Source organism: Babylonia areolata, chromosome 34 (genome assembly GCF_041734735.1).
Source record: "Babylonia areolata isolate BAREFJ2019XMU chromosome 34, ASM4173473v1, whole genome shotgun sequence".
In the NCBI taxonomy this organism is placed as follows: Eukaryota; Metazoa; Mollusca; class Gastropoda; order Neogastropoda; family Buccinidae; genus Babylonia; species Babylonia areolata.
In genome coordinates, this window is record NC_134909.1 from 16,975,959 (window position 1) to 16,991,111 (window position 15,153).

Sequence of the window (15,153 nt, forward strand, 5' to 3'; positions counted from 1 at the left end):
AGAGATTCCAGGGTATGGGTGGAGCAGGAAGGAAGACATAGAAAAATATACAGGAATCTGTCTGCAATACATTATGCTGTTTGTTCACACATTTATTTAATAATTTATACATGATATATATATATATATGTATATATATATATATATATATATATATATATATATATATATATATATATATATATATATATATATATATATATATATATATATATATATATATTCCTGCAGCGTGGCATTATGCTTCCGTGGTCACAGTGCCACTAACAACTTACAACTGTCAGTACAATATTGTCGATGGCTATCACTCCATCGGAGTCCAGTGGTACAATATCTGAAACAAGTATTGTCACTCAATCCGAATCCAGCTGTACAATATCGTGAAATATTGTCACTCAATCCGAATCCAGCGGTACAGTATCGTGAAACCTTGTCACTAAATCTGATTCCAACTGTACAATGTTGTGAAATACTGTCACTCAATCTGAATCCAGCTGTATAAAATTATGAAATAATGTCACTCTACCTGAATATCTTCCATACGTGCTAGGTTCAACCTACATATTTAAGCATTCTTCTTCACAGTCTGAAATAAACAAACAAAAAAATAATAATAAATCTAAAAATAGGAAGACTTTGTTTCGCCAGTGCACATCCTCTCAAATGCAGATGTATAACATTGTCTGCCAGTCCTGAACCATACTCGAGAGTATACCTTGAACAGTTGCAAATCAAATATTTTGTAATATATATTTTTCCAAACCAGTGTGTGCTGTGATACACCCAATCATACATGCTCATGGATGCAGTACTTCTAAAGCTGCCACTGCCAAGGTCAGTGGCTGAAGGTTAGAGAGAGGAAAGCTGATTGGTTGCTACTATGAAGGTCAATAGTTGAAGGTCAAAGAGACAAAAGTCGATTGGTCGCCATTGTCGCTGTCAGTGATTGAAGGTCGGAGAGAGGAAAGCTGACTGGCCACCACTGTCAAGGTCAGAGAGAAGAAAGCTAATTGGCTGTCAATGCCAAGGTCAGCAGTTGAAGGTCAGAGGGAAGTCAATTGGCTGCCAAGGTCAGACATGAACTTCACAAATGAATTCCCTCTGACATTTCGCTCAGAAAGACAAACAAAGTTGTGTGTGTGTGTGTGCATGTGCGTGTGTGTGTGTGCGTGCACATGTCTGTGAGCTTGAGCGTGTATGCATGCATGTATTGTATATGTGTGCATGTGTGTGTGAAAATGAGTGCGTGTGCACGCACTGCAGCTATTTAACCTCGTGAAACTGCAATACCCTGCATCTCTGAACCAGCCCACACCCCCTCCATTAACAGGCCTGTGAGATGCTGGACTGTTCCTTTCCAGTCAGATGTCTCACTGTTCCTTTCCAGTCAGATGTCTCCCTGTTCCTTTCCAGTCAGATGTCTCCCTGTTCCTTTCCAGTCAAATGTTTGTTACTTTTCAGTCAGTCTGTTCCTTTCCAGTCATATTTCTGTTCCTTTCCAGTCAGATGTCTCCCTGTTCCTTTCCAGTCAGATGTCTCACTGTTCCTTTCCAGTCAGATGTTTGTTACTTTCCAGTCAGACTGTTCCTTTCCTTTCCAGTCAAATGTTTGTTACTTTCCAGTCATACTGTTCCTTTCCAGTCAGATGCATCACTGTTCCTTTCCAGTCATATTTCTGTTTCTTTCCAGTCAAATGCATGACTGATCCTTTCCAGTCGCATGTCTCCCTGTTCTCTTCCAGTCAACAGTCAGCATCTAAGCATTCCTTTCCAGTCAACAGCCCAATGCCTGACTGATCCTTTCTATTGAATGCATCATCGATGCATCATCAATCACTGACAAACACTGTCAGTCTCACAACAGTGACCCCTCCCCCCCCCCCCCCCCAAAAAAATCTTTTTATTTAATCAATAAAATCTGGCGATTGACAATGTGCACTTTCACTGGGACACTACCATCTGCAGAAACTGAACGCTCCCTCCCTCCCCCCCTCCCTCCCATGCAAACCCTCCACCCCAAACTCCCACTTTATCACAAATGATTACCTGGTGCAACTGTGTGATCTCAAAAACAACCCTTTCTCATTGTTTTCAAATCAGCACAGTTGAATGAGACGCCCCTAATCCAATCTGCGACAATCAATTCAACACATTCTGCACACTAGTCATGTTGAAAAACTACCCCCCCCCCACCCCTCCCCCCCGACCTCCCCCCTCCCACCCCCTGCAAAGAAATTCAACGACCGAATGAGAGAAGCGCAGAGGAATGGCAATTGTTCAGAAACGTGGGACCACACAAAACTCAAAAGCCCAGACTTTTACAGGATCAGCACTTTTCCCCTCCTTCATCCCCTCTGTTAACTATTGCAAGAGATTTCTGAATCAGCTGTTGTCCTCAAAGAATTCTGTCAAAAATGCTTTACCTGCCGGTAAGAAAGGAATCTGCTAGACCTGTGAGGGGCTGAGTAATTATGTGTTGTCTGCACACATACCAAGACAATTCGTCTTGTCAAGCACCATGATTCAGGAGAGCAATACTTGACCATAATAATGATAAGCATAATAATAATAATAATAATAATGCAGTCAGGGAGCTTGCGACGTTTGCAATCAAACTTAATACTTCTAAAGTGTCCAACATCTTTTTCTCTCCCTTTCAACTGAGCCTCCACACAAACCAGCAGATACAGGAGAAACATGAATCAAATAATCGCAACAACAACAACAACAACAACAACACACACACACACACACACACACACAAACCACTGGCACAATTTACACACCTTCAGACAAACCAGCTGAAGAAGCCGAAAAAACAAAAACGAAATCATCACCATGACAACAAAATACAACTAAACACTGGCACACTTCACATGACCTTTGCTGCCAAGAATTCCTCAATTCTGGATGCGTGGAAAAAAACAACACACGATCAATTTCACAATGTAACACCCACATTCACCACTCGTAGTCAACTGAAAAACAACGCATCAGAACATACATACATGCATGCCTTGCAGACATGTACGTACCAAGCAGCAGAGCAGTCAACCATGATAAATTTGTTCCATGAACTCAGCGATAATAGAGACAACAACAGCTGACAGCACTTCTCTTTGTTCCAGGAATCAGTGGTAAGAGACACAACAATAGCTGATAGTACTTCTCTTTGTTCTAGCAGGACTCTGTGGTAAGAGACACGATAATAGCTGATATTTGATAGCACTTCCAACTACACCCTGTAAACATGCCTCATGTGAAATTTGGATTGCTCTTGGAGTTGAAAGAACCACAGACTTAATCAAATAAATTTGACACTTAATTTGTTCAAACTGAAATGCACACTTTAACTACAATAATTTAGTCTGCAACTACAATAATTCAGTTCTTACTTTATATTAAAAAAAAACAACCCCCACACCTTTCAATTAAAAAAAAGAAGGGAAAAAAAGAGCATATTAAAAAGCAAATAACAACAGAATGTTTCCATAAAAAGTCACTATTTCGGGTTAAAGAATAGTCTCACCACTTCACATGTTTTTAAAAAAAAGCTGAGTTTATTCATTCTTACATTAAAATGTAATTTGTTCATTGATTAAGAAAAATTCATTCCAAAAACACTTGCACACACATACACACACACACACACACACACGCACAAGCACCATCACACCCACAACCCCCACCCCTGTCAGTTTACCCCCCCCCTCTCACATGTAACAAGATTATGCAGCACTTGATATTCCGAGAATCAACATAGTTTCAAACACTGTAACTCTATACACACCACATCCTAGTCAAACTCAGTCCTATACTTATAAAGCACAGTTATCTATTGTTATTCTTCTACTGTCCAAAGCACAGGTGAATTATTTTGCTGTTGTCCCAAAGCACAAGTGATTCACTTTTTCTTGTCTTCTTGTTTGTGTGTTTTGCTTTTTCTCGACAAAACAGCACGCCACCACAGGGAAACCGCTTATTGATATTGACAGCCTTACATATATATATATATAATACACAGCAGCTATGCCTGAGACGCATCGTCATAGCATAAGACAAGCAGGTGGAAGGAAGAAAGAAGTGGGGGGTACTGGTGTGGGGGTCCCCAATTAAACAAAATTAGCAGGAGTCTCCCCAACCTTTCCGTGTCAATGTTTTTCCCCAAAAGAATTTTTTTCCTTTTTTTTTTCATAAACAATGTCAACTTCACGGTCCTCAATGATGTTTAAGTTAAGGGAAAGAAACCTTGTGCTGGACCGAAGAAGAGGCATACGCTTGCTCAGCTGATGATACGCGAGTCAATTAAGTTGTCGGTCGTTAACTGAGCCGTTGGCGTTGGTTGGCTCCTGGCTGTTGAAAATCTTTTGCATTTTACGTTCTGCACACCCTCAGCAGTGGTCAACCGTTTCACTACCTTCATCTTGTTTTCATGACTCCACTGCAACTGCCGTTCACCAAGTGTTTGTTTCCATGTTGTCTTACTTTCTGCTCCGCGTTACAGGGCATTTATTTACATGTCCTGGATTTTTTGTTTTTTTGTAAATTTTTTTTTAACAAAGACCGTGCTGAACTGTGGTGAAAGTCTACAAGTATGTTTTTTTTCTCCATTGTTCTGTAAGCAGCTCCTTGGCTGTTTGTCATGGAATTCTTTACTTTTCACACCACCCCAATGTCATGGCTCCTGGCTGTAACTTTTAACTTTTAAGGCAACATTTCATTCCACTTTCACCATGCTTCGAACTCGTCTTTTTTGTTGTTGTTGTTGTTATTGTTCTTGAAACAAAGGGAGATGGTGTGGCTGACAGACTGGGTCAGGGGGGACAACTTGTTCAACCAGAGTTGGCTCCCTTCATCAAGGGGACTGTACCCCTAACAAGACACAGAAGTCCAGCCTGAGCATAAGAAGCCACCTTCAAACCCCTCCCTCCACCCCACCCCCATCCTCCTCCCAACACAGCTGGTCAGGACCCAAAGGAGACATAAACCAGCCGGTGATCATCTTCATCACATGGTGGACCTTGCCACAGGGCTGCCTCATCCATCGCCATCTCCTTCCCAGGGTTTGAACTCCAGGACAGACTGGGAGGGGTCCGCAACGGGCCCTGGGGCATCCATCTAACAAGTACAGCCAGCCAGCCACTCTTGGTTGGTTGACTGTGAACAGTGGGCGGTGCCAGCTGCCAACATGATATGGGAGGGGGTGGGGGGAAGGGGCGGAGCCATCCAGCAGTCGACTGACAAGTAGAGCTGCATGTTCGTGGAGAAAGAGAGAGAGAGAGACAGACAGACACAGAGAGGACAGTGGTCCAAAGGCAAAGGGAACACAGGTCAGGTAGGTCCAAACCACACCAGTGTTTTGTGTCGCCTCTCACTGCATGTGGACAGAGGGCCAGAACAACAGGAGGGCATGGAGGATGAACACATCCATCCACCAGGCAACCACTTCACCATCCCCTCACCCACCCACTCACACTGAAGGACGATGGGTGACTGACCAGTGCGGGCAGACTGGTGAACACAGGAGGGGTGGGGGTTTTACTCACACTCTGCCTGGAGGGCGGGGCTTCGCTGAGGACACTCCGCCCTCCCATCCCCCAGCCTCTCCCTTCATCAGTGGTCCTGCATGGAGAAGTTGAGGGCGGAGGGCATGGCGAAGGAACTGGGGTGCCCCGCCCCATGGAAAGGGGGTGGACCCACGCCCCCGCTCAGTCCCTGACTCATGGGCCGCGTGTCAAACCCGTGGTGGTTGTGACCCAGGAAAGAGTTCAAGGCCATGGCGTTGGGGATCATGTGCGACTGGGCGTGGTGCGAGCGGTTGTGGTACAGCGCGCCCCCCTGGTGGGGGTGCTGCAAGGCGTTGGGGTCCATGGGGGGCTGGGGCGGGGGCAGGATGGGGTTGGTGTGGTGGGGGAACTTGATGGGCGAGATGTTCAGCCCGGAGTCCCCAGCCCCACCCGTCACATCCGAGAAAATGTTGCCCAGGCTGAAGTTGCTCATGTGCGGGGTGACTGCCACCGAGTGCGGCGTCATGGGCCCCCCGGCGTGGTTCGAACCCATGGCCTGCATGCCAAACCCATGCTGGAAGTTGATGCCGATACTGTTCTGCGGCCGGGAGGGCGGGAACATGGAGTAGGGCGGGCCCAAGTCCCCAGCGTTTTTGGATGCGGAGTTGGAGAGAGGGCGGGAGGAAGCACCGAAGAAGTTGCCTGTCAGGAAGGGCGGGCCCTCTGCCTGCATGTTGCGACCAGGCGGCGGGGACATGTTCTGCAGGGAGAAGAAGGAGGGGAAGGTCTGGTTGGAGTCAAAGATGTTGTGGGAGAGGTTGGCATCAATCTCCGAGGAGTACACTGCCTTCTTCTTGCTCTGTGACGAGGAGGAGGAGTTCTGCTTCCTCTTCGTGGGCCGCGACTGCTGGCTGGGGGAGGGGGCCGGGGGGTGGCCGCTGCTGGACGTCTGGTGGGCAGGGGGAGGGGGCTGGGGGGCAGAGCGCTGGGAAGGAGCGGTGGAGTGGGAGGAGTTCTGCGAGGGGGGCAGCGACCGCGACTGGCTGTGGGGCGTCACCCCACCCATGCCGCTGTTCCCACCACCCCCAGACCCCGCCGGGCTGTGGCCCTGACCTTGCTTCTGCTTGCTGGTGGCACCCCCTGCTTGCTGCTGGGAGCTGTGCTTCCGTGAGCTGTTGCCGGCGGCCGGGGACACGTGCTCCAGGGGTCGGGTCTGGCTGATGTCTTTCGGGGGGTAGGGCAGAGTGCGGGGGTCAAAGGCTGGACCACCGGGGGGCTGAGACCCTGCAAAGCTCTGGTCGAAGCTACGCCCCATCACGTGACCCGACTCCGATGTGGGCAGCGGAGGGTGACGCAGAGGGGGCGTGTTCAGGCTCGCTGAGGTGGGGAAGTGGGGTGAGGGGAAGTAACCCGACGCCTTGGATGAGGCCACGCCCATCTGTGGGGAGCGGTTGATGGACGGGGCATGCTCCAGAGGCTGGGTTGGGGGAGGGGGTGCAGCTTGCTGTTGCTGCTGCTGGGAGGGGGGGTGGGAGGACTGCTGAGAGGGTGGGATCTTCTGACCCCCTCCTCCCCCGCCCCCCGTCCCCGAGTGGTGCTGGCTGAACCCCCCGGCTCCCCCCATGGGGCTCTTGTCCATGGGGCGCGCCAGACGCGACTGGTCTCGCGCGGCCATGGCCCCACCTCCCTCTCCCCCACGCCCCACCGAGCAGCTGCCCATGTCCATCATCCCCCCTGCAAAGTGGAAAGAGTTTTGCTGCGAGGAGGAGGAGGAGGGGGGCTGGGGTTGGCGAGGGGCTGGGGGAGGGGCCCGGTTGCCACGGTTGTCCATGCCCATGTCCGGCACCAGCATGCCCATGGGCGGTGGGGGACCTTGACCTTGGCCCTGCTGGGGGGGCAGGGCAGCGGCCTGGGGAGGCTGGGAGGAGTAGTAGAAGTTGGAGGTGGCCTGCTTGCAGGAGGCATTGGCCACGCTGGCTGAGGTCTGGGTGGTGGTGGCCGAGGTCAGGCTGAAGGAGAAGGGGACGCTATTGGCGCTCGACGTGATGCCCAGCTCCTGGCCCGTGTTCCCTGCGGGGGCCGACGTCAGGTTGAGGCCGATGCTGGTGTAGTTGAAACCGTCTGTGCCCATGTCCCCCATGTCTGGCATCCCCCCCATCCCGGACATCCCCGTGCCGGACGACTGTGCTGGCTGCTGCTGGCCATGGTGCTGGTGCTGCTGGTGTTGATGTTGCTGTTGCTGATGCTGCTGCTGTTGTTGTTGTTGCTGTTGTTGTTGTTGCTGTTGCTGCTGCTGTTGATGCTGGAGCCCTGGGCCATGTTGGTTGGTGGGTACAAAGTTGTCGGCAGAGTACACGCCAGCCTGGGGCCTGCCAGCAGCGCTCTCCTCAGCGCACACCCCGGCCTGGGACTGGGGTTTGTGCACATGCGACAGCTTGGGTGGAACCACTCCGGCAAACAGGTTGGCGTTGGGACACGGCATGTCCTGTGACCCCAGCAACCCAGACATGTCGCCGAGGCGGGATGAAGAGGGGGAAGGGGCGAGGTGGCTGGCCGCAGAGTTGAACCCATCATGCGATCCCCGTGAGTGGTTGGAGGACGGGGAGATGCAGTTGGCCGAGGGGGAGGGGTGGGAGGGGTGCATGCCCCCAGCCTGAGGTGATGTGGTCAGGTACATGGCGCCAGCCACGGGGTGAGACGTGGCCGAGCGGGGTCGACCCCCGGCCTGGGCAGGGCTGGTGGGCGGGCGCATCTGGGTCGGAGGCGGGGCTTGGGGCGGGGCTTGGGGTGGGGTGGGAAGGGGTGGGAGAGAAGGGGGAGTGGCCAGTGGGGCGGAGACAGGGTGAGAGGCAGGCTGAGAAGTGGAGTGGCGGGGAGACGCTTGCTGCGACGGCAGGGAGTTGGCCACACCCTGCAGTGCCGTTGGTTGGGACGGCTGTTGGATGGCCGCCTGCTGCTGCTGCTGCTGCTGTGGTGGTTTGGCCGTGGTCACCGACTGTTGGGGCTTCATCGCTGACACTTGCGGGGGTGTGCTCGCTTTCTGTGATGTCCTCTGAGTGCAAGAGTTACTACTGCTAGCAGTGGTTGCACTGCTGTCCACCGCCTGGGACTGGGGGTGGTGGTGGAGGGTGGAGGAGGGAGGCTGGGAGGACTGGAGGATGGGCATGTCGACGTGTGCACTCTGCGGCGTGATGTCGGCGATGTCAGGCAGGTTGTCGATGTCTGCCATGGTCTTGGACACCTCCAAGGACGCGGCAGCGGCGCCCGACTGCCCCATGGAGGACGGAGCCAGCTCCACGCTCCCTGCCTTGCCCTCCGACCCTGCAGCCGACACGTGGGAGGTGAGCGGGGGGGAAAGAAGGGGCGCGGGGCTGTCCAGTGTGTCGAAGCCGGGCATGGGCAGGATAACGGAGACCGAGTCGGTGGTGCTGATGCTGTCGTTGCTCTTGCTGCTCGTCATGGTTGTCACCAGTGTGTCCATGCTGCTGCTGTTGTTCCCTAGCGACACACCACTACTCACCGGGTTCTGGCTCACGGCCCCAACGGACTGACCTGCACCTGAGGCACTGCTTGACTTCTTCTCGCTCTTCTTGCTCTTGCTGCAAGGTTTGGGCGTGTTCAGGGACTCTGAGAACTTGCCAGGAGGTACTGTTGCAGCGGACTCTGGTGTGCTGCTGATGGCCGACGACATGACAGACGACATCGGAGTGGAGGTGCTGCTGGCTGGAGGCTTGCTCTTGCTGCTTTTCTTGCTGCGTGGTTTGGGCGTGTCTGGCTTGGTCACACTGTTAGGAGGCGAGTCATCCTGGAAGTCGTAGATGGACATGCGGGAGGACGCGGTGAGGTCGTCTGCCGTGGCCTGTGTTGGGGGCGCCAGGTGGAAGTCCATGCCGGGACTGAAGAGGAACAGGTCGGCGCTGTTGGGCTGTTTGCACAGATCCACCCCTCCGTTGGGCTTGCTGCACGCCTCCACGCTCTGAGTCTTGGTTGCCTTCTTTGGACGCTCGCCGCCCCCCTCCCCCTGCCGGCTCTTCTTCTTCTTGCTCTTCTTGCTCTTCTCCTCCCCCTTCCCCTCCCCGGCAGCGGTGGTCATGTTGGCAGCTGGCAGAGACAGTTTGGCGTCGTCCTCGCCGGCAACGCTGCAGGGAATGGTGCCGCGCTGCAAGTTGTACTTGTCCATCTGGTCCACCAGGCTCGGCAGCTCATTCTCTGAGAACGTGATCTTCTCCGGAATCTCATCCAGCGAAAGGGAGATCTTCTCTGCCCCATAGCCAGCGTCTGAGGGGCCCTCTAGGAGGGGCTGCGAGGCCGGTTTGAGGAGAAGCTGGTCAGACAGCGTGAGGGCGCTGTCTGCTTGAAGCGCTGCCGCCTGCTCCACGCTCGCCTCTGCCTGGGACTGCAGCTGCAGCAGAAGGTGGCGCTGGTCGGCGGCGTGCTGCCCGTGTTTGCTTCCCCCTTCCTCCCCCTCACGGCGCCGCTGCTCTTCCTGCTGCTGCCTGAGCAGCTCCTGCTGCTTCTTGTCAATCTCCTGCCGGCGTTTCCGCGCAGCCTCCTCCTGCCGCTGCCGATCGTCCTTCACCTTGCACAGCTCTTTCAGGGTCATTTGGAGCTCTGCCCCCTGGCTGCTGCCCTTGTCCTCCTTCTCTTTCTTCTTCTTCTTCTTGCTTTTCTTGGTGCCGCTCCCCTCAGCAGGGACACTGCTGGTGAGTGGGGGGGCAGTGGCTGTGCTGCACACCTCCCCTATGGAGGCCGGGGAGATGAGGGCGCCCGACAGGGAGGCAGGCTGGGAGGTGGGGCCGGACAGCGCTGGCGAGACATCGCTGATGGGGGAAAGCAGGGTGGGCATGGAAGGGGCCACCTGCACACACACACACACACATGTATGCATATATATATACACACACAGAATCCGCCCACACACAGTACTCACACACACACATATTGTGTGACATATACAGTATATATATTCTCACACACACACGCACACACACACATACAGAGTATTTTTGCACACACACAAAGCATACACACACACACACACATAGGATACACTGTCACACACACACATATACAGTAATAAGTATAGTTATTACACACACACACACACACATGCACACACTTACACACACACATGCACACACACGAACATACACACACACACACAACATCAATCATCAGCTAAAACACTCTCTTCACCATCATCATGTCTTTCTTGCTTATAGTTATACATTATGAATACTGAAATAGCACAGCCAATCACACATGGCCATATCTTTAATGATTTTTCAGGGCTGACAAAACTACTAATACAGTAACAGAGTCAATATTAACTCACTCCAGACGAATAGTTCTCTCCCTTGCTCTTACCTACAGATGATCCATTTGTTAGGGTTAGGAACAAAAACAAATCACAAAAAATACAAAACATAAAGTAACTGAATGAAACTCACTGTACTTGACCCACTGACCCCTCTACTCACGTTGTGTGAACACCCACCCCCCTCCCTCTTCACTGTTTTCAGAAGCTGAGTCACTATCATCATCTTCTTGCTGGTAGCTTTCTTCACTGTAGATACTTTATTCAACATCTTCATGATCCTTGTCAATGTCAATGTCGAAACCTTCGGTCTGAAGCATTTCAATCAATTCAGCAGTGGTAAAAGCCGCTGTCATGATCTAGTTTGCTCAAAAAATTTCCACTTGTATTGCCTGCGACGCCATTTTCGATACATGTGCAGATCAGCTTGTTGTATGGGGTCCTGAACTCGCTGGCTCGCTTTGGAGTGTGTGTTACAAAATCTCATGAAGAAACTTTCCATTCGACCCTTGACACGTTCGCAATGCCCGGTGTAGCTGCGATTGTTATGCTACCCCATGAGGAAAACGTGGAAAAAATTTTAATTGTCGAAACCGCTATCGTGTTCCATCGTCCGGAAAGCTACCTTACATCAGGAACACTATAGTGTTCCATTGTCCAGAGTGATTTAATCCCCTAGAACCTCAAGGCTGGTGAAAAAAAAAAAAAGGAAAAGAAAACTATGTACAAGTCCTGTCACATTCCTGCACATACACCTAGGACATACTTCTGACAATTCCATCAATTTTTCACAAGATGATCAAAAAACAACAAAAATAACCTGAACACAAAGATAATTCATATGTTATAGATATAATGCATATAATACTAATAGGCATACTAAACCAACTCCTGCAAAAAAGCAAACAACAACAAAAAGTCTGAAAACCCAATTACCTTTTTTCTTCTTGGTTTTTTGTTTTTTTTTTATTAACCCTTTAAGCCCTGACCACCACTTTACCGGTGGTGGGGAGGGGTGGCATAATGCCTGGCCACCGGCTGAGCGGTGCGTAAACACTTGTGTCATGTTTTGCTATTGGTTGACTTATAATGAGTTATATTGAAGAGCAAATCAGAAAAACCGTAATATTCTGACGTCAGCGAACGTAGTACCAATATTGCCATGCCTTTTCACTGTGTTTTGTGCATGTGCTTTGGATAAAAAAGATCGATCTCTACCATGAAGCATGCTGAGTCTCAACCTGACACGCCTCCTTTGATCAACTGATTCTGCATGCTCAGATTCATTTTCAACATCACAATCAAGCAAAATCATCCGATTCGAATTCCACCTAAATATCAGGGTAATCATTGTCATACTCTACTTCCGATAAATCATCAAGCATATCAATTACTTGCTGTGTTGTGTAGAATTGTTTTCTCGCACGTTTTATTCCTGATTTCTGCCCCGACGGGCCAGGTTGAGACACTGCACACTTCAAGTGTTTACGCACCGCTCAACCAGTGGCTGGGCAATATGTCATTTTTCTCTGCCACTGGTAAAGCGGTGGTCAGGGCTCAAAGGGTTAAAGAACAAGAAATGGAGTTTCAAGCCATCTATGAACCGGCAACTTAATAAGAATGTGTAAGATCTGCAAACACCAGCCAGCAACGACCCAACAGAAAGTTTCCTATGTGGAGGCAGACAAATGAAATATTTTCTGATATGGAAATCAGAAAACGTGTGCCCAAACACATGCAAACACACCCACATAAACATAATATGCACACACTCTTACACACATACGCACACAAACACACACATGCAATGATGTATACACACACACACATGTACATATGTATGTATTTACAGAAATTCCACACACCCCTCACAAACATGTGCTGCACACAAAGCACACACCAACCCCAGCAACAGAAGTGGTGACCAGGAAAGGATGGGAGAACCTGCATTCACACACTCTAACCCCCCACCCCAACAATCACACACAATCCTTTCCCCCCAACCAAGCACCCCTCAAACACAACCCCCACCCACCCATCCTACCTACACCTAAAAAGACAAGATGCACACTCCCCTCACACACACACAGTGACACACACATGTAAGCTTACACATACATACAAACAACCCCCCATCCATCACCCCTCACACATAAACACCCTTCCCCCACCACACACACACACATACTCACACACACACCCTCCTCAATCACAAACACACAACCTCTGACCACACACAACCAACCACACCCAAACACATAATTTACCCTCCCATCCACCCCCCCCCCCTCTCGAGACACAAACACTCTCCCCAGCCCCACACTAACATATATATATACCCTTCTACACACAAACACACACACACTAACCCCAGCGACAGAGGTGGAGACCAACAGAGGCTGTGAATACTCCATGCTGGGGTTCTCCAGCTGCCTCATCAGCTGCTCGTGCTGCTCCTGTAGCTGCAGCTGCAGCTGCTTCTGCTCCTCCTCGTCCTCCCCAAGACCTTGACCCCCGTCCCCCAAGGTCACACCGTTTTGACCCCCACTCTGACCGCTCTCCTGCAAAGCTGGAACACCGCCCAGCATGCTCTGCCCGCTGTCCTGCGAGGCGACAGTCGCCATGGCAGCCTGCTCAGCAGGAAGGAGGGAAGCCCCTGCTACAGTGGAGGTCAAAGTCACTGACTGCGGGAGGGTCAAGGTGGAATCCTGCGATGAACAGCCCATGGAGGCCTGCGGGAGCAGGTCTGAACGTTGCTGCTGCTGCTGCTGCTGCTGTTGTTGCTGCTGCAGCAAGAGGTGAGAGTCTGACAGGGGCTGTGAGGACTGGACCCCGCCCACCACCTTACCTCCCCGCTGAGAACCCTCCGTCTTCTTGGCCCGAGAGGTCAGCACTGGGGTGGTGGGGGTGGGGGCGCTGGTCTTGGGGGTGGAGGTGGTGGGGGTGGCGACAACGGTCAGGCCCTTGCGTGGGGAGGATGAGGAGGCGGAGGAGGTCCGGTGGCGAGGGTGGTGGTGAGCGTGGTGGTGGGGGTCATCGCCATTGGCGTTGTCGTTGTCGTGGGCGCTGGTGTCGATGAGCAGCGGGGGGTTGTCGTTGTCGTTGGTGGGGCTGCACACCAGGGGCTGCGTTATGTCCTCCACCGGCCAGATGGACAGCGTCGCCTTGGCCAGGATGTCCTGGTTCTCCTCCTCCGGACCCACACCCACACCCCCTCCGACGCCTCCACCACCACCACTCCCTCCTCCTCCATCACCGTCACCCACAACGCCCTCAGCCCCCACAATCTGTCCCCCCCCACCAGCACCACCACCACCACCACCGTCCGCTCCTGCTTCCGTGGTGATCATGACAGGGGTGGTAAGGGAGGTGACCACCACGGTGGAAGGGGAGGGGGAGGGGTTGTGGGCCTTGGAGGCAGCCTTGCTGGCCGCCTTGCTCTTGGGCTTGGGAAAGATGGCTCGTTGACCCCCTCCACCCTTCTTCGACTTCTTCCCTCCTCCAGACCCCGTGACCCCCGAAGACGGGGTCGCTGTGGCTGCTGCCGTCGTTGCTGCTGCTGCTGCTACCGCTACTGCGGGGTCGGAGGCGGTGGGGAGGGGCGGAGCCGACGGGACAGTGAGGGAGGGCGTGGACTGGGCGGTGGGGTTGAGCACCTGCAGGGTCTGGGGGTCCACCAGCACACTCAGCGTCTGTCCGTTGTGCTGCATCATCAGAACTACTGGCGCCCCCCCACCTCCACCACTTCCCCCACCACTTCCACCAGCACCGCCACCACTGGCGCCACCGCCACCACCACCACCAGCACCCCCTGTGGTGTGGATGCCGGACGTCGTTGCAGCGATCATGGCGGCACCATTCCCTGAAGAGGCAGGGCTGGCAGAAGCCTGAGTCACTGTCCTTCCAGAAGCCACTGTGGAAGAGGCCCTGTTGTTGTTGCCCGGCAACAGACCCCCTACTCCGCCACCACCACCGCCTGACACTACTGCCTGGTGCGTGTCCCCTGCCGAGGCCTTCTGCTGCGACTTGCGGCTGGAGGAAGGAGTATGACTGCGACCTTGACCCCCGCCCCTGTGGGTTGCTGCTGCTGCTACCGCCGACATGGAGTTGACCTGGGAAGGAACAGAGAGTGAGGAATGTCTGTGAAAGGATTTTGTTTTGTTCTTTATCCTAAAATAGCATTATATTTAACTCTCTTAGTACTGCCATTTCATCCCCCTGACTTTTCTCACAAATGGCCCACTTGTATGGGTTAGTATACATTAAAAAAATCACCAAAGAAACAAATATTAGTAGTTATGAACAGAAATTTTCCAAACTGATCAGTAAC

At 52.2% G+C, this 15,153-nt stretch overlaps 1 protein-coding gene across 4 annotated transcripts in view; it reads right to left on the reverse strand.

Annotated features, from left to right (window-relative positions):
* Nucleotides 1-217: 217 nt before the first annotated feature.
* The window catches only part of LOC143277686 (uncharacterized), a 33,479-nt gene continuing 18,543 nt past the window's right edge, over nt 218-15,153 (reverse strand). For all 4 annotated transcript variants that reach the window (XM_076582606.1, XM_076582603.1, XM_076582605.1 and 1 more), the window contains exons 11-12: nt 13,193-14,935; nt 218-10,364 (exon numbers count right to left, since the gene is read on the reverse strand). In XM_076582606.1, the coding sequence (XP_076438721.1) occupies nt 5,613-10,364; nt 13,193-14,935 (6,495 nt within the window). In that variant the 3' untranslated portion in view covers nt 218-5,612. The remainder of the gene's footprint in view (nt 10,365-13,192; nt 14,936-15,153) is intronic.